Source organism: Brassica rapa, chromosome A05, assembly GCF_000309985.2.
Source record: "Brassica rapa cultivar Chiifu-401-42 chromosome A05, CAAS_Brap_v3.01, whole genome shotgun sequence".
Taxonomy (NCBI): domain Eukaryota; kingdom Viridiplantae; phylum Streptophyta; class Magnoliopsida; order Brassicales; family Brassicaceae; genus Brassica; species Brassica rapa.
In genome coordinates, this window is record NC_024799.2 from 6,955,079 (window position 1) to 6,968,461 (window position 13,383).

Here is a 13,383-nt window from a genome sequence, read left to right on the forward strand (position 1 = left end):
AATTATATTAGGTAGTTCTAAGATTGGTTTCTTTTTTAGAAATTTAATTAAATAAATAAGAATTAAAATACCAACAACCAATCAAATTTAGAAAATTAATTGTAAACTTCACATATGAATGACAACTAAGCAAAAATCACTTAAATGACTTTTCAATTAATATATAGTAGGATGACCAAATAGAACAAAACATAACATCATGCTAATATAAACAATATGTCATTGATACGAAGTGAATTATCTAAAATTCTCTAAAATCAAAACTGTAGATTCAATGCACACAATTAATCTCATATTTATTTTATTCCAACAACTGATATATAGTCATATATAGAATACTAGGGTCGGCCCGCCCTACGGGCGGGATATATTTTACTTGTGGTCTTGATTATTATTTTTAGTTATTATTTTTGGTATAATTTTGTGGTTTGTGTTTTAGGTTTGCATTTATATGACAATGATTTTTGTCTTTTATAAAGTTTTATGTGAGGAGGAATTAGATTTGATAAGATTTATTTTGCTTGTTAATTTTAGTGATTCTCTTAATCTACAATATAAGTGGATGTTAACGAAGTATCTGAAACGTAAATAAAAACAAATAATGTAGATCTCTATGAAGAAACATGAACTCAAATTCCTAGGCGAGAAAGCAAACATCCAAAAGAATTATAATCTTAAAAAAAAAACTAAAACATCCAAATGATCGTAATCTTGAAAAAACTATATTGTTCACCTAAGTTTTAAGTTTGGTAAACTATGTTGTTGAAACTTATTTTGGCTGTAAAGTGAAATGTAAACAATAATACAATGACTTCATCTGAAAACTGCTTACAACTAAAAAAAGTTTCCAGGTAGAGAATCATCAACACACACTACTTCTATGCTTCTCTCTCTTCTTCTTCACCTGAAACACATTCTTCTTCTTCACTGCAACACATTCTTCTTCCTCCTTTGTCACCTCACATACAAACCATCTGTTATATCAAATTTTCAATAAGACCATGAAAAAGTATTTTCTTTATAAGGAGAGTGTGTTTACCGTTCTGTAGCAAAAGAAATGTTCCGCTCAAGATGAATGTAACAGACCAAAATCCATCTAAAAAATCACAAAGAATATTCCAAAGTTTATACTCACGTGTAAACAATGATCTTCATGAAGAAACTGGAAGAGAATATGATTAGAAAAGATATGTGGTGGAAGATGATGAGCTTGCAGGAGTTATACAGAAGCTCACCTTTGAAAACTTAAAAACATTACAAAGGATGCAGAATTGTGACTTCCCGAGACCAAGAAATGTCAAGGTAAGCATAATGATTTAAACTATGATAGCGCCACCCTCCTGCAGTAAGGAAGATGACCTGTTACACTCATTGGTTTTCAAGATATTGAAATATGGCTTCTGTAATAGATATAATGTTAGGGGGTTTTCTTACTTGGAGAGAGTTTCTTCTTAAAAATGTTGTTACAAAACAGTTTTCTCTATTTCTGCAGATTCAGATGATTTTGGCCCAACTTTGAAGGTGATGTACGAATTGTTTATAACGTCTATTCATAATTCAATTGATCCAATGAACTCTCTGCAATGGGATCTTTCCATATATAACTTTATCGTGATATAATTTCCTTATATCTTGCGGGAAACCACATCCAAAGTAGTTAAAAGGCAAAACTGCAGGTTTTTGGACCAGAGAAACATAAAACTTTTCATCAACTTTCGAATAGATTTCTGGATGGATTTTACCTCTGATTTGAACACGGTATCATTCTATGAATTCCTTGCAGCTTGATCTTTCCATAGGCATATTATCCGAGATCTAGATATTTCTTGTCTGTTCAGAAACAGCTTCCCAAAAGTACTCCTGCTTAACCAGCTTCTATTTCGGGCTTGTTGATCCATTGCTTTGATTTCATAGATCTTATCATCAAAGTCCATAGATTCAACAGAGTTCCAACTTCTTCACCGGAACCTCGACGTTATATATACTACTCATAAGCTCTTCACTATCAAAATTAGGTTTCTCATACGGCACCAATAGCTTCTCCAAACCCTCCTGCAAAACTTCCAAGATACATTTCTCAGGTACTTCCATTTTCTTCCAAGCTTTAAGCTTTCTCCTCATCATCTCCTTCTCCAACCCAGTGCACTCAACCTCATTACTCTTCATATACAAAACATCGTCTCTAGCAGCAGAGTCCTTTGTAAACACACAAAACAGCTCTTCCAATAGCCAGTAGACATGTGAACACCTAGACGCATAATATAGTTTTGAATTGAGCAAGCGAACTGAACCTCTTCATTTGAAAAAGAAGAGACAAACTTGACCAGAGAACTATCCTTATGTGTATATTCTCCATTTGTTGAGCTAACTTCTTAGCATGCAAAACCGTTGAGCTCACTGATTCTACATCCTCGAGACCTCTTCTTCATGAAATGGGATTTGAAAAAATCCCCCCATAATTTGCTTCCTTCTTATAGCCAATCTTCAAGCTCGTACGGATTTGAAAGAAACATGAAGAAATATCGAACCTGGATTTGTTTAGGAAAGGGAAACCTAGACAACGGCATGTAGCGTCTCCCAAACAGAGAATAGCTTGTCTGAAAAACCAAAGACTCAAGCTATTAGCGAGAATCAATAAAACAACTCATATATAATCATAATATTAGAGAGAACACTTTTTAAAATAAATATCTGGATTATAATGAACTGATAGATAGAGATCTTACCCAAGATGGAGGTTGTGATGGGATTCAATGATCGTCGCAAGAGAAAGACGTACCTCGACAAAGGAGTTACAATGGCTTATGCTTGAGAGGATAGGATAAGATGATTTTCACAGGAAATGAAGTACCTTATTATAGTCAAAGATTCGTTTAATACGACGCTTGGGTTCATCATCATTCGGTAACGTTTTGCAGCTTTCTTTTCGGCTTTCTCACTGTTTCGGTTGATTAGAATAAAAGACTAAACGACGCGATTGAAGACACACGAAGAGATTATTTACGCCGATTTTAGACACTGAATCTGTCAAAACTCCGTTGTTGGTTCGAGAGAACGTATAAGAACATCGTAGTCATCTAAGATCAAAAAGGAGTATGAACCTTATAAAGTTTCTCGCTTTTGGACAAATAGATGAGTTGAACAAAAAGCCCACATAACATAGCCCACAAAATGTTTAATGAAACGCAGTGTTTAAAAAAGATGGGACACATGTCGCGCTGATGATGACCGAATTGATGACGTGTCATTCGAACTGGACCCGTCGTAGTGATCGAAAGTCTTTTTTTTATAGAGAAAAAGATCAAAATAGCACTAAATCAAGTTTTTGTTCCCAAACTAGCATTCAAGGCCAAAAGTCACAAAAATAGCACTCAAGGAGTAGAGTTTAGGGTTTAGGGTTTAGGGTTTAGAGTTTAGAGTTTAGGGTTTAGAGTTGAGAATTGAAGTTTTGGGGATAAGATTTCAAATTTTGAAAAATAAAAAAATTTAAATTTTTCAAAAGATAAAATGCTATTTTGGTCATTTTAGTTTTTGAGTGCTATTTTTGTGATATAAACTTTAGAAATGTGCTATTTTAGAAATTTGTCCTTTTTTATATATAAAGATAGTATATTGTAAATACTACAATACACTATTCTATTTTGTTGAAACATTTTCTCTTTTGTGATTTTTTAATCTCTTTTTTCTACTCGTTTTTCTTCATTTTCTCCTCTTTTCTTTTCTTTTATTTTTTTTTTCTTATGAAAACATAAAATTCAAAAATAAAATAAATTTCTTTTTATTATTTATTATTTATTTATATTATATATTTGTGAAGTAAAAGTATAATAGTCTTTTGTTATTTTAATAAAACTTATTTTGGTCATTTAAAAAAAATGACAAAAACTTAAAAAGAAAAAGATATATGAGAGAATTGACTTAAAAGACTGATTATTAGAAAAACAAAATAAAAGAACAGGATTTTTTTGATCCGAAGAGGTCTATATAAGAATTTGATCGTTGATAGGAGGAGGTTTCGTGTTCGTCACCTGAATTGCTTTCTTGTAGGGTTTCGATTAGTGTTTCTACATCAATGGCCGCCGCTATGGTTAGCTCAGCCGGAGGGTTACTGGCAATGCTCAACGAGCCTCAGCCTACCTTGAAGCATCATGCGCTCTCGCGCCTCAACAACTTGGTTGATCGATTCTGGCCCGAGATCTCCACTAGTGTTCCAATCATGTAACATTTTCTTAATTTCGAGAAAGTTGGAGTAATGATTGTGGGATTTTGATTAGTTGAGCTCTCCTTGTACTTAAAAATTCAAACTTTTTTGGTGAGGCATAGATAGTTTGTAGTGATGCAGGTTTAATTGTTTAGGGTAAGAAACAAAGTGTTCTTCTTTGAGAATGAATGATTAATTTCATATCCCAGTTTAGCATAAAGTTTAAGTTCTGGCTTCTTCCTTGACAAATATATATATATATATAAAGTTTGATTCTTTTCTCTCCATTGATCTTGCTTGCTAGTGGTATGAGATCTAGTATTAGAGGCTGTGCTGGCACATGGATTAGGTTTCGTGAAACTATTAGTTGTGAATTTTGGTTTCTGTTTGCAGAGAGAGTTTGTATGAAGATGAAGAATTTGATTTGCATCAAAGACAGCTTGCTGCTTTGCTTGTCTCTAAGGTATGATCTACCCGTCTGGCGTCTGCTAGACTTAACTGGTGTCTTGTTACAGTTTTCTTTCTGTAGTGGGAAAAAATGTGTAATTGGTACACTTTATGCATGATGGTTCGTGATTCGTTTATATCTTCTCTTATGATGATGAAATCTTATCTCAGGTTTTCTATTACTTGGGCGAGCTTAATGATTCGTTGTCCTATGCCCTTGGAGCCGGAGCCTTTTTTGATGTTTCAGAGGATACTGATTATGTTCATACGCTTTTAGGTGATGATTTTGACAGATTTTTTCTGTGTTTACTCTTTTTTTTTCTGTTATGCTAGTAGACTCTAGCTAGGGTATTGTTGACTTCAATATGCATCTAAGACAAGAACAGACGAACTTGACTAAATGCAAGAAGAGCATGTATATTATCTGAAAACAAACATGTAGCTTCCACATCCAGCTATCGCTTTCCTGCATTTGTAAGCTGTATAGTCTTGAAAAAAGAGAGTAAGGTGATTGTTGACTATATGAGTATGTTGCCGGATCAACGTTTACTCTTCTGATGTTTCTGTTATGTTTTCAGCCAAAGCAATAGATGAGTATGCCAGTCTCAGATCGAAGGCAGTGGAGTCAAGTGAGATGGTGGACATTGATCCCAGGCTGGAGGCCATTGTTGAAAGAATGCTTGGAAAGTATGTATGCCCACAAATTTTAATCCTCTAGTCACATGTTAAGTTTCTCAATTGTTCTTACGTTGTTTTTTTTTTCCGGTGCAGATGCATCACTGATGGGAAGTATCAACAGGCTATGGGCATTGCGTTAGAATGCCGTAGATTGGATAAGTTGGAGGAAGCTATCACAAAGAGCGACAATGTTGAGGGGACTCTAACATATTGCATCAACGTTTCTCATTCTTTCGTTAACCGCAGAGAGTATAGACATGAGGTAAGACTAATGGTCTCAGACCTTGGTTGAATAGATGTTCTGATGCTATTGATTGAGTAGAATAGTATGGTTTTACATGATCTGGCACTCCTGCATCTTCCTAGTAGCTTGTCTGGTAATCTCATGTATGCTAGCATTCTGTCTCTAAGCTGTAACTGAAAATACTGTTCCAGTTTCTGTGATACCTATTTCAGATGGTCATTGCTTGGATTGAAAATTTCGTTTTCTACGTTTGTTTTAGTCTATTTAGTCTTCATTTGGAAAGCTGATTCCATCCTTTTCTTCAGGTGCTTAGTTTACTTGTTGAAGTCTACCAGAAGCTGCCTTCTCCTGATTATTTAAGCATTTGTCAATGCCTCATGTTCTTGGATGAACCGCAAGGTGTTGCAACCATATTGGAGAAGCTTCTTCGGTCGGACAGCAAGGATGATGCTTTATTAGCATTGCAAATTTCATTTGATCTTGTAGAGAACGAGCACCAGGCCTTTCTCTTGAGTGTTAGGGATCGCCTCCCTGCCCCCAAAACATGTCCTGTAGAAGTAGCTCAGGCCGTTGAAACAACTGCAACTACAAATGAGAACCTCTCCGGGGATGTTCAGATGGCAGATGACACTCCAGTTACTCCAGCTCAGACAATTGTGCACGAGACAGATCCAGTTGACGCTACATATGCTGAGAGGCTAACTAAGATTAAGGGAATTTTATCTGGGGAGACGTCTATTCAGTTGACACTTCAGTTTCTTTACAGCCACAACAAGTAAGTTACTGTCGACGTTTTGATATCTTGAAATTGAAAGTAGATACTTTTTTATTATAAAATTGTTTTTTCCAGGAAGTAATCATGTTCTTCATTTGAAATGTTGTCTTCAATAGATCGGACTTACTGATACTAAAGACAATCAAACAGTCTGTCGAGATGAGGAACAGTGTTTGTCACAGTGCTACAATATACGCTAATGCGATCATGCATGCTGGAACTACAGTGGACACTTTTCTTAGAGAGAATTTGGTAATTGTTTTACTTTCGCTGTAATATTTCCTTATTTTTGAGGTTTGACTGTGTGGCTTAGTGTTTTTAACTCTCTTTTCGTATGAAACTCTTTTCTGAATTGACAGGATTGGCTAAGCAGGGCCACCAATTGGGCCAAGTTTAGTGCTACGGCAGGACTAGGTGTTATTCACAGAGGTCACCTGCAACAGGGTAGGTCATTGATGGCTCCATACTTGCCCCAGGGAGGAGCAGGTGGTGGCGGGAGTCCATATTCTGAAGGTGGTGCATTGTACGCTCTCGGGCTTATTCATGCTAACCATGGCGAGGGCATCAAACAGTTTCTACGTGACAGCTTACGCAGTACCAATGTTGAGGTGATTAGCTGATAGCTTACTTGATATAGTCTCTCTCAATTCCTTGTAAGCCTCTTCGTTCAGAGATAATATGTAACTTAAAATTGTGGATGCAGGTCATTCAACACGGAGCTTGCTTAGGTCTGGGTTTGTCAGCTCTTGGAACAGCTGATGAGGAGATATATGATGATGTAAAAAGTGTGCTTTACACTGACAGTGCTGTTGCTGGTGAAGCTGCTGGAATCAGCATGGGTTTATTGTTGGTAGGAACCGCCACTGAAAAAGCAAGTGAGATGCTCGCTTATGCTCATGAGACACAGCATGAGAAGATAATAAGGTAATGTAGTGGATATATTTTGGTGATGATGATAAGTATTTCACTGATCAGCAGCTGGTATGTTTTTTTAGGGGTTTGGCTCTTGGCATAGCTCTTACAGTATACGGCAGAGAAGAAGGAGCTGATACCTTGATTGAGCAGATGACTAGAGACCAGGATCCTATCATCCGTTATGGTGGCATGTACGCACTGGCATTAGCATACTGTGGGACAGCAAACAATAAGGCAATTCGCCAATTGCTACACTTTGCTGTATCTGATGTCAGTGATGATGTTAGAAGGACTGCTGTTCTGGCACTTGGATTTGTCTTGTACTCTGATCCTGAGCAGGTCAGTTTCAAATGCTCTCTTTAGTGCCTTTTGTGTTTGCTTATCCTCTCACTAATTGATTCTGTTAATTTTTTTTTGCTATGTAGACTCCGCGTATTGTATCGTTACTTTCTGAGTCGTACAACCCACATGTTCGGTATGGAGCGGCTCTTGCAGTAGGCATTTCTTGTGCAGGCACTGGCCTCAGCGAAGCGATATCCTTGTTGGAGCCACTTACATCGGATGTGGTCGACTTTGTTCGTCAAGGTGCTTTGATAGCAATGGCCATGGTGATGGTTCAAATTAGTGAAGCTAGCGATTCTCGTGTTGGAACATTTAGGTTAGTAGTACAGATCTATTTTCTTCAGCATTCGGGAGGTAGAACGAATGTTGGTATACTGATATGTTATATTATGTTATGTAGGCGCCAGCTTGAGAAGATCATACTCGACAAGCACGAAGACACAATGAGCAAGATGGGAGCGATTCTTGCCTCTGGTATCCTCGATGCCGGTGGTAGGAACGTTACCATAAGATTGCTCTCTAAGACCAAACATGACAAAGTCACTGCTGTTATTGGCCTGGCTGTCTTCAGCCAGTTTTGGTATTGGTACCCTCTGATCTATTTCATCAGCTTGGCCTTCTCACCAACCGCCTTCATCGGTTTGAACTACGACCTTAAGGTCCCAAAGTTTGAGTTCATGTCGCATGCTAAACCTTCTTTGTTTGAGTACCCAAAACCCACCACGGTCCCGACATCCAATACCGCTGCCAAACTCCCAACCGCTGTCCTCTCAACCTCAGTTAAAGCCAAAGCTAGGGCTAAGAAAGAAGCGGAGCAGAAAGCTAACGCTGAAAAGGCGTCTGGTGCCGAGAAGTCTGTCAGTGAAAGTGGATCTGGTAAAGGAAAAGAGTCAGCTGACAAGGAAGGAGACTCTATGCAGGTATGTTGTTGTTTTCTGTAAATATTCATGGGTGATTTGTAGCTTCTTTGATTAATTGACTCATTAGTCTTGTCTCCATGAACAATCAGGTGGATAGCACAGCAACGGTTGAGAAGAAAGCTGCAGAGCCAGAGGCAGCGTTTGAGATTCTAGTGAACCCGGCTCGAGTTGTCCCAGCTCAAGAGAAGTACATTAAGTTACTTGAAGACAGTAGATACGTGCCAGTGAAGGTAGCTCCATCGGGTTTTGTTCTTCTCAAGGACTTGCGTGAACACGAACCAGAGGTTCTCTCACTGACCGATGCACCAACTTCAACAGCTTCTCCTGCAACTGGTGCAGCGTCGGCTACACAAGGAACAACAGCTTCGGCTATGGCTGTAGATGACGAGCCACAACCTCCACAGGCCTTTGAATACGCTTCATGATTTTAATTTTCTTTCTAAATTAGTTGGAAATTTGTTGTTGGTTCTGTTGAAATTAGTTGGAAACAAAGATCTTTGAACTTTTGATACTGCTTCTTGTCATCTGAAACTAGATTCAAGTTCAGCTACGATCTTGTGTTCTCTTTTAATTATTCTTTATTTAAATTTCAACACATCAGCGTCATTTTTTCAAATGTATGTCATTTTACTTGAAGAAAAATATTTTCTCTGGACGATGCAGAACCCCAATACATGAGATTGCCTTGCGTAAGATGGAAGATTCAATTTTCTTAACTGTGAATCAGTATGTGATGCATCAAGTACGGATTGTGTGGTGATCCGGTCAAGATTCCATTTTTTGTTTACAACAACACCTACACGGAGATCATTAACCTTGGATTCGATTTTAGCCTGGTATATACCGGTTTTCATTAACCCGGATTCAGTTTATAACCAGTATTTTCCAAAGGATCATAACCAAGTATTCGGTTTATATAAAATGTGAAAGTTGGCAAAGTTAGTAGAGACCCTATTGGCTATGATTAATAAACAACGAATTTTGAGTAAAGGGAATGAGTTAGAGAAGATTATACAAACTATGTGGCTGTAGGACTGGACCAGATTGAACATGCGTTTGAAATTGCAGGGGGTAGGGTTCTTAAGAGAGTTTCATTATTCAAGTTAATCCCACAGCTCTAGGTTACATTATTTGATTTATTATGGGCAAAACATATATTAGAAATATAAAAGAAGTTTTGACGGTTATTTCATGGACAAAGTATATGAACAAAGTATTACAGTTTAGTGATTCAATGTAGTGAAATCTTTTGACCGATTTGGATTGTTTTTTCTAATATTTCTTTTTTTTTTTTGTTCAAATTTTTTCTAATATTTCTTATGAATATTATTTCCCCGGGAAAGCTGCTTGTATTGTTTGCTAATCTTTTTCCCAGAGAGGTTGATATCGGATTATAAAAATGTCTTTTACAACTAGTATTTATAGTATAAAATCTTCCTTTGAAGAATAGAATTTTCTCACAATCAATATGATAGAAATAAATCGTTCACAAGATCAAGATGAGAAGATCAACTTTAGGAGAAACAAATGGAGAATCTTTTAAAATCTATATTTCGATACAATATATTTGGTATCGAAATATGGATAAATCTGCATTATCGTTGAAGCCATGGAAACCACTACGGAAAAAACGATTTTCCAAAATAGAAGATGAAGCCTTTTTGTTGTATGGCGACGTTCTTACAGTCGTAAAAAGTTGGTTATCCCAGTTTTTAGTTTTTGCAGTTGAATCAATATATTGGATTCAAAACTGGAAAATATCTATAGTTCTAAACTGGGATAAGATCAACATAATACAACAAAAGGAAGTGGTGTTTATGATGCAATACAAATTTAAAGTTCGCAGAAGAATTGATAGAGTTGATACTCTATCAAAAAAGAAGACCGTGGAGGGAAAAGCATATTTACAAGTTAATTCATTTGATCTAGTGTTGTTTTCTCTTCATCTTGATTATGCTATTAGTTGTGTTTTATTAACTTATGTATTGTATATGTATTCGTTTCATGTTACATTCTAATTAATAAATTCAAGTTGATAAAAAAAAAGAAGAAATAAATCGTTCACAATGCATACTTTCTGTAATGTCTTTCTACTAGTATAAAATCTTCATTCAAATAACAAAGGATTTAATTCAATATAATTAATTATTTTCTGGTATTTTTCCAATTATTATTTTATGTACAATAAAAGTTGGAAATTAGTTTTTGACAAATGCAAATCATCTAGGCGTGTCAATGATGGAAACTTCTTAAAAAGGAGATGCATTTGAATATAGAATAATTGAATTCAATTAATTGTAAATGGTAAAGAATCTCTATTATATAATATCCATGGAAATGTAACTAAGACCATTAAAAACAAAGAAACTGTTAAATTTCTGATATCAAACACCCTTTAAGCTTTTTATTTCATAAAACAATACCAACTTTTACACACGAGTAAAAGTCGATAGATGATGAAACCAGTTCCAAGGCTTCGGCTGTTCATCTCAGTAACTTTTGTGTTATGTCTGTTCGTTGTGTTTCAAATCCATAAATCAGATTTGTTCGGAAAGAATCTCCAAATCACTCATCAAGTTAACAACTTCTTCATATCCATCGCTTCTTCTTCACACCATCAAACCCAAAACCTCACCAAATATTCCAACGAGAGTGATGGAGACAGAGCAAAACAGCCCGAGTCAGAAGAAACAGATACTTGTGCCGGAAGGTACATATATATGCACGATCTTCCAAGCATTTACAACGACGACATCATCAAAGACTGTCGACCACTCATCAAATGGTTCGATATGTGTCCTTTCATGGTCAACTCCGGTCTCGGTCCACAGGTTCTAGAGCACGCTAACAAGACATCTCAAGTCTTAACCACCAAAACCGGTTCTTGGTACTCAACAAACCAGTTTTTGCTATCGGTTATCTTCCGTGAGAGGATGAAACACTACGAGTGTTTGACCAACGATTCATCTCTAGCCTCAGCGATCTACATCCCGTACTACCCGGGATTCGACGTGAGCCGTCACCTATGGGGATACAATACAACAGTTAGAGACGCCCTGGCGACAAAGCTGTCTCGGTGGCTGAGAGAGAGACCCGAGTGGAACAAGATGTATGGTCGAGACCACTTTTTTGTAGCCGGACGGATCGGTTGGGACTTCAGGAGATGTTCGGAAGATTCAGAGTGGGGAAGCAACCTGATGTGCTTGCCAGAATTTTCAAACACGACGATGCTATCTATCGAAACCACTGCTTGGACCAACGAGTTTGCGGTTCCTTATCCGACTTATTTTCATCCAAAGAGCGTAACCGAGGTTCGGATATGGCAGAGGAAAGTCAAGAGTGTGAAGAGGAGACACTTGTTTTGTTTTGTTGGAGCACCAAGGCCGACCCTAGATGGATCCATCAGGGGAGAGATTATAAACCAGTGCCTTGCATCTCACGGTAAATGCAAGTTTCTTAACTGTAATGAACCAGGTAACGATTGCGATAATCCGGTTAAGATAATGGATGTGTTTCAACGTTCGGTTTTCTGTTTACAACCTTCTGGAGATTCATATACCCGAAGATCGATATTTGATTCGATTTTGGCCGGTTGTATACCGGTTTTCTTCCATCCCGGTTCGGGTTATAAGCAGTATATGTGGTATTTTCCTAAGGATTATACCAAGTATTCGGTTTACATACCCGATAATGGAATGAAAAATGGAACGGTTAGTCTCAGGGATTTGTTGGGTGGGATTGATAAGGAGAGTATTTTGAGAATGAGGAACGAAGTTGTAAAGATTATACCGAAGATAATATACACTAAACCGGGATTGGTTGGACCAAAGAAGATTGAAGATGCGTTTGACATTGCAGTTGATAGGGTTATTCAGAGGGTAGCGATGGTTAAGAGGATGATGGAAGAAGGAAAAGATCTTCAGGGTGAGTATTCACAAACAAGGGATTTGAAGAAACTTGAGTGACAATCACATTACTGATTTCTTAAATTATTATTATTATTTTGTGATACTTGTTTTATTATTTGTAATAAACGTTAGTGAAAATCATATGTGACATGTTGGAAGAAGATAAAAAGTTTGCTTACTAATTTGTTATGAATTTGTTTTAGTACTCATTAATTATTTTACTACAAACTATGCAAAATTATTTTAACATTAAATTTACCATTTTACATGGATTTACGTAATTCCATTTTTTATTGACATATTTTATAAAGATTCACTAGATTTTGACCCGCGCTTAAAAGCGCGGATTTGATTTTGTTTTGATTTTCATAATTATGAAATTTAGGATTTGAATCATATAATTTTGAAAATTATATCACTAATATATAGGTCATTTGCATAAGCACAATTAATTTGTATGAAATTTTATCACGCGTTTGCATTTTTGTAGTTTGTTCGAAATTTGTTTGAAGATTCATTTGTGTGTAAAAATAATATATCAATTTGAAACTGGTATAAATATAGTGTTATTAGTAATGATTTATGTTACATTTAATTGTATGTATATTAACAATCAAACTGCCAATTATAAAACCAAGTATTAGAATATTTTTTAAAATATTTTTTAAAAAAGTATCTATAATATAAATCTAAACTACAATTTCCTATTTTATAAGAGTATCAGAGAGGCATATGTTCCATTATTAAAAGTTAAGTTTTAAAAAGAATGTTTTATTCACATATATTTTTGTAAGTTATGTTCTTAAGTATTTGGGATTTTTCCTATTTTAAATTTAATGTGGGTCTCAATTTAATTATGTTAAAAAATTTGGTCTTATTAATTTGGGTTTATCTGTGTTAGAAATTAATTTTGTAGTACTATGCTCCTTGTGGGTGAAATAAATATTTCAATG

At 36.1% G+C, this 13,383-nt stretch overlaps 2 protein-coding genes and 1 long non-coding RNA gene across 10 annotated transcripts; 2 read left to right on the forward strand and 1 right to left on the reverse strand.

Annotated features, from left to right (window-relative positions):
* Positions 1-651: 651 nt before the first annotated feature.
* LOC103867612 lies at positions 652-3,683 on the reverse strand. 7 transcript variants are annotated; one of them, XR_004458233.1, is made up of 5 exons: positions 2,727-3,447; positions 1,743-2,597; positions 1,435-1,670; positions 1,236-1,340; positions 652-1,096 (listed from the first exon to the last, which is right to left on the reverse strand). It is a non-coding gene; the product is annotated as an uncharacterized LOC103867612 (long non-coding RNA). The 7 variants fall into 7 exon arrangements; XR_004458234.1 differs by having other exon boundaries at positions 655-1,096; positions 1,435-2,597; positions 2,727-2,779; positions 2,852-3,683; XR_004458235.1 differs by having other exon boundaries at positions 655-1,096; positions 1,435-1,578; positions 2,727-3,683.
* Positions 3,684-3,928: 245 nt separating this feature from the next.
* Positions 3,929-9,128, forward strand: LOC103867610 (26S proteasome non-ATPase regulatory subunit 1 homolog A). 2 transcript variants are annotated; one of them, XM_009145688.3, is made up of 13 exons: positions 3,929-4,218; positions 4,595-4,664; positions 4,820-4,925; positions 5,227-5,335; positions 5,420-5,588; positions 5,876-6,345; positions 6,462-6,597; positions 6,705-6,953; positions 7,049-7,269; positions 7,341-7,599; positions 7,686-7,918; positions 8,003-8,522; positions 8,612-9,128. In XM_009145688.3, exons 1-13 carry the CDS (start codon positions 4,073-4,075, stop codon positions 8,945-8,947), a joined length of 3,024 nt encoding a protein of 1,007 aa, XP_009143936.2. In that variant the 5' UTR covers positions 3,929-4,072; the 3' UTR covers positions 8,948-9,128. The 2 variants fall into 2 exon arrangements, with proteins under 2 accessions (XP_009143936.2, XP_009143938.2); XM_009145690.2 differs by lacking the exons at positions 3,929-4,218; positions 4,595-4,664 and having other exon boundaries at positions 4,920-5,155.
* Positions 9,129-9,381: 253 nt separating this feature from the next.
* LOC103867609 (probable xyloglucan galactosyltransferase GT12) lies at positions 9,382-12,608 on the forward strand. The gene has a single exon (XM_009145687.3). The coding sequence runs from the start codon at positions 10,976-10,978 to the stop codon at positions 12,485-12,487; it is 1,512 nt and encodes a 503-aa protein (XP_009143935.1). The 5' UTR covers positions 9,382-10,975; the 3' UTR covers positions 12,488-12,608.
* Positions 12,609-13,383: the final 775 nt, after the last annotated feature.

Coding starts and splice junctions, on each gene's coding strand:
- LOC103867610 (XM_009145688.3), top strand. CDS start 4,073: ATGGCCGCCGCTATGGTTAGCTCAGCCGGAGGGTTACTGGCAATGCTC. Junction 5,589..5,875: donor GCAGAGAGTATAGACATGAG/GTAAGACTAATG, acceptor CCTTTTCTTCAG/GTGCTTAGTTTACTTGTTGA. Junction 6,346..6,461: donor TTTCTTTACAGCCACAACAA/GTAAGTTACTGT, acceptor TGTCTTCAATAG/ATCGGACTTACTGATACTAA.
- LOC103867609 (XM_009145687.3), top strand. CDS start 10,976: ATGATGAAACCAGTTCCAAGGCTTCGGCTGTTCATCTCAGTAACTTTT.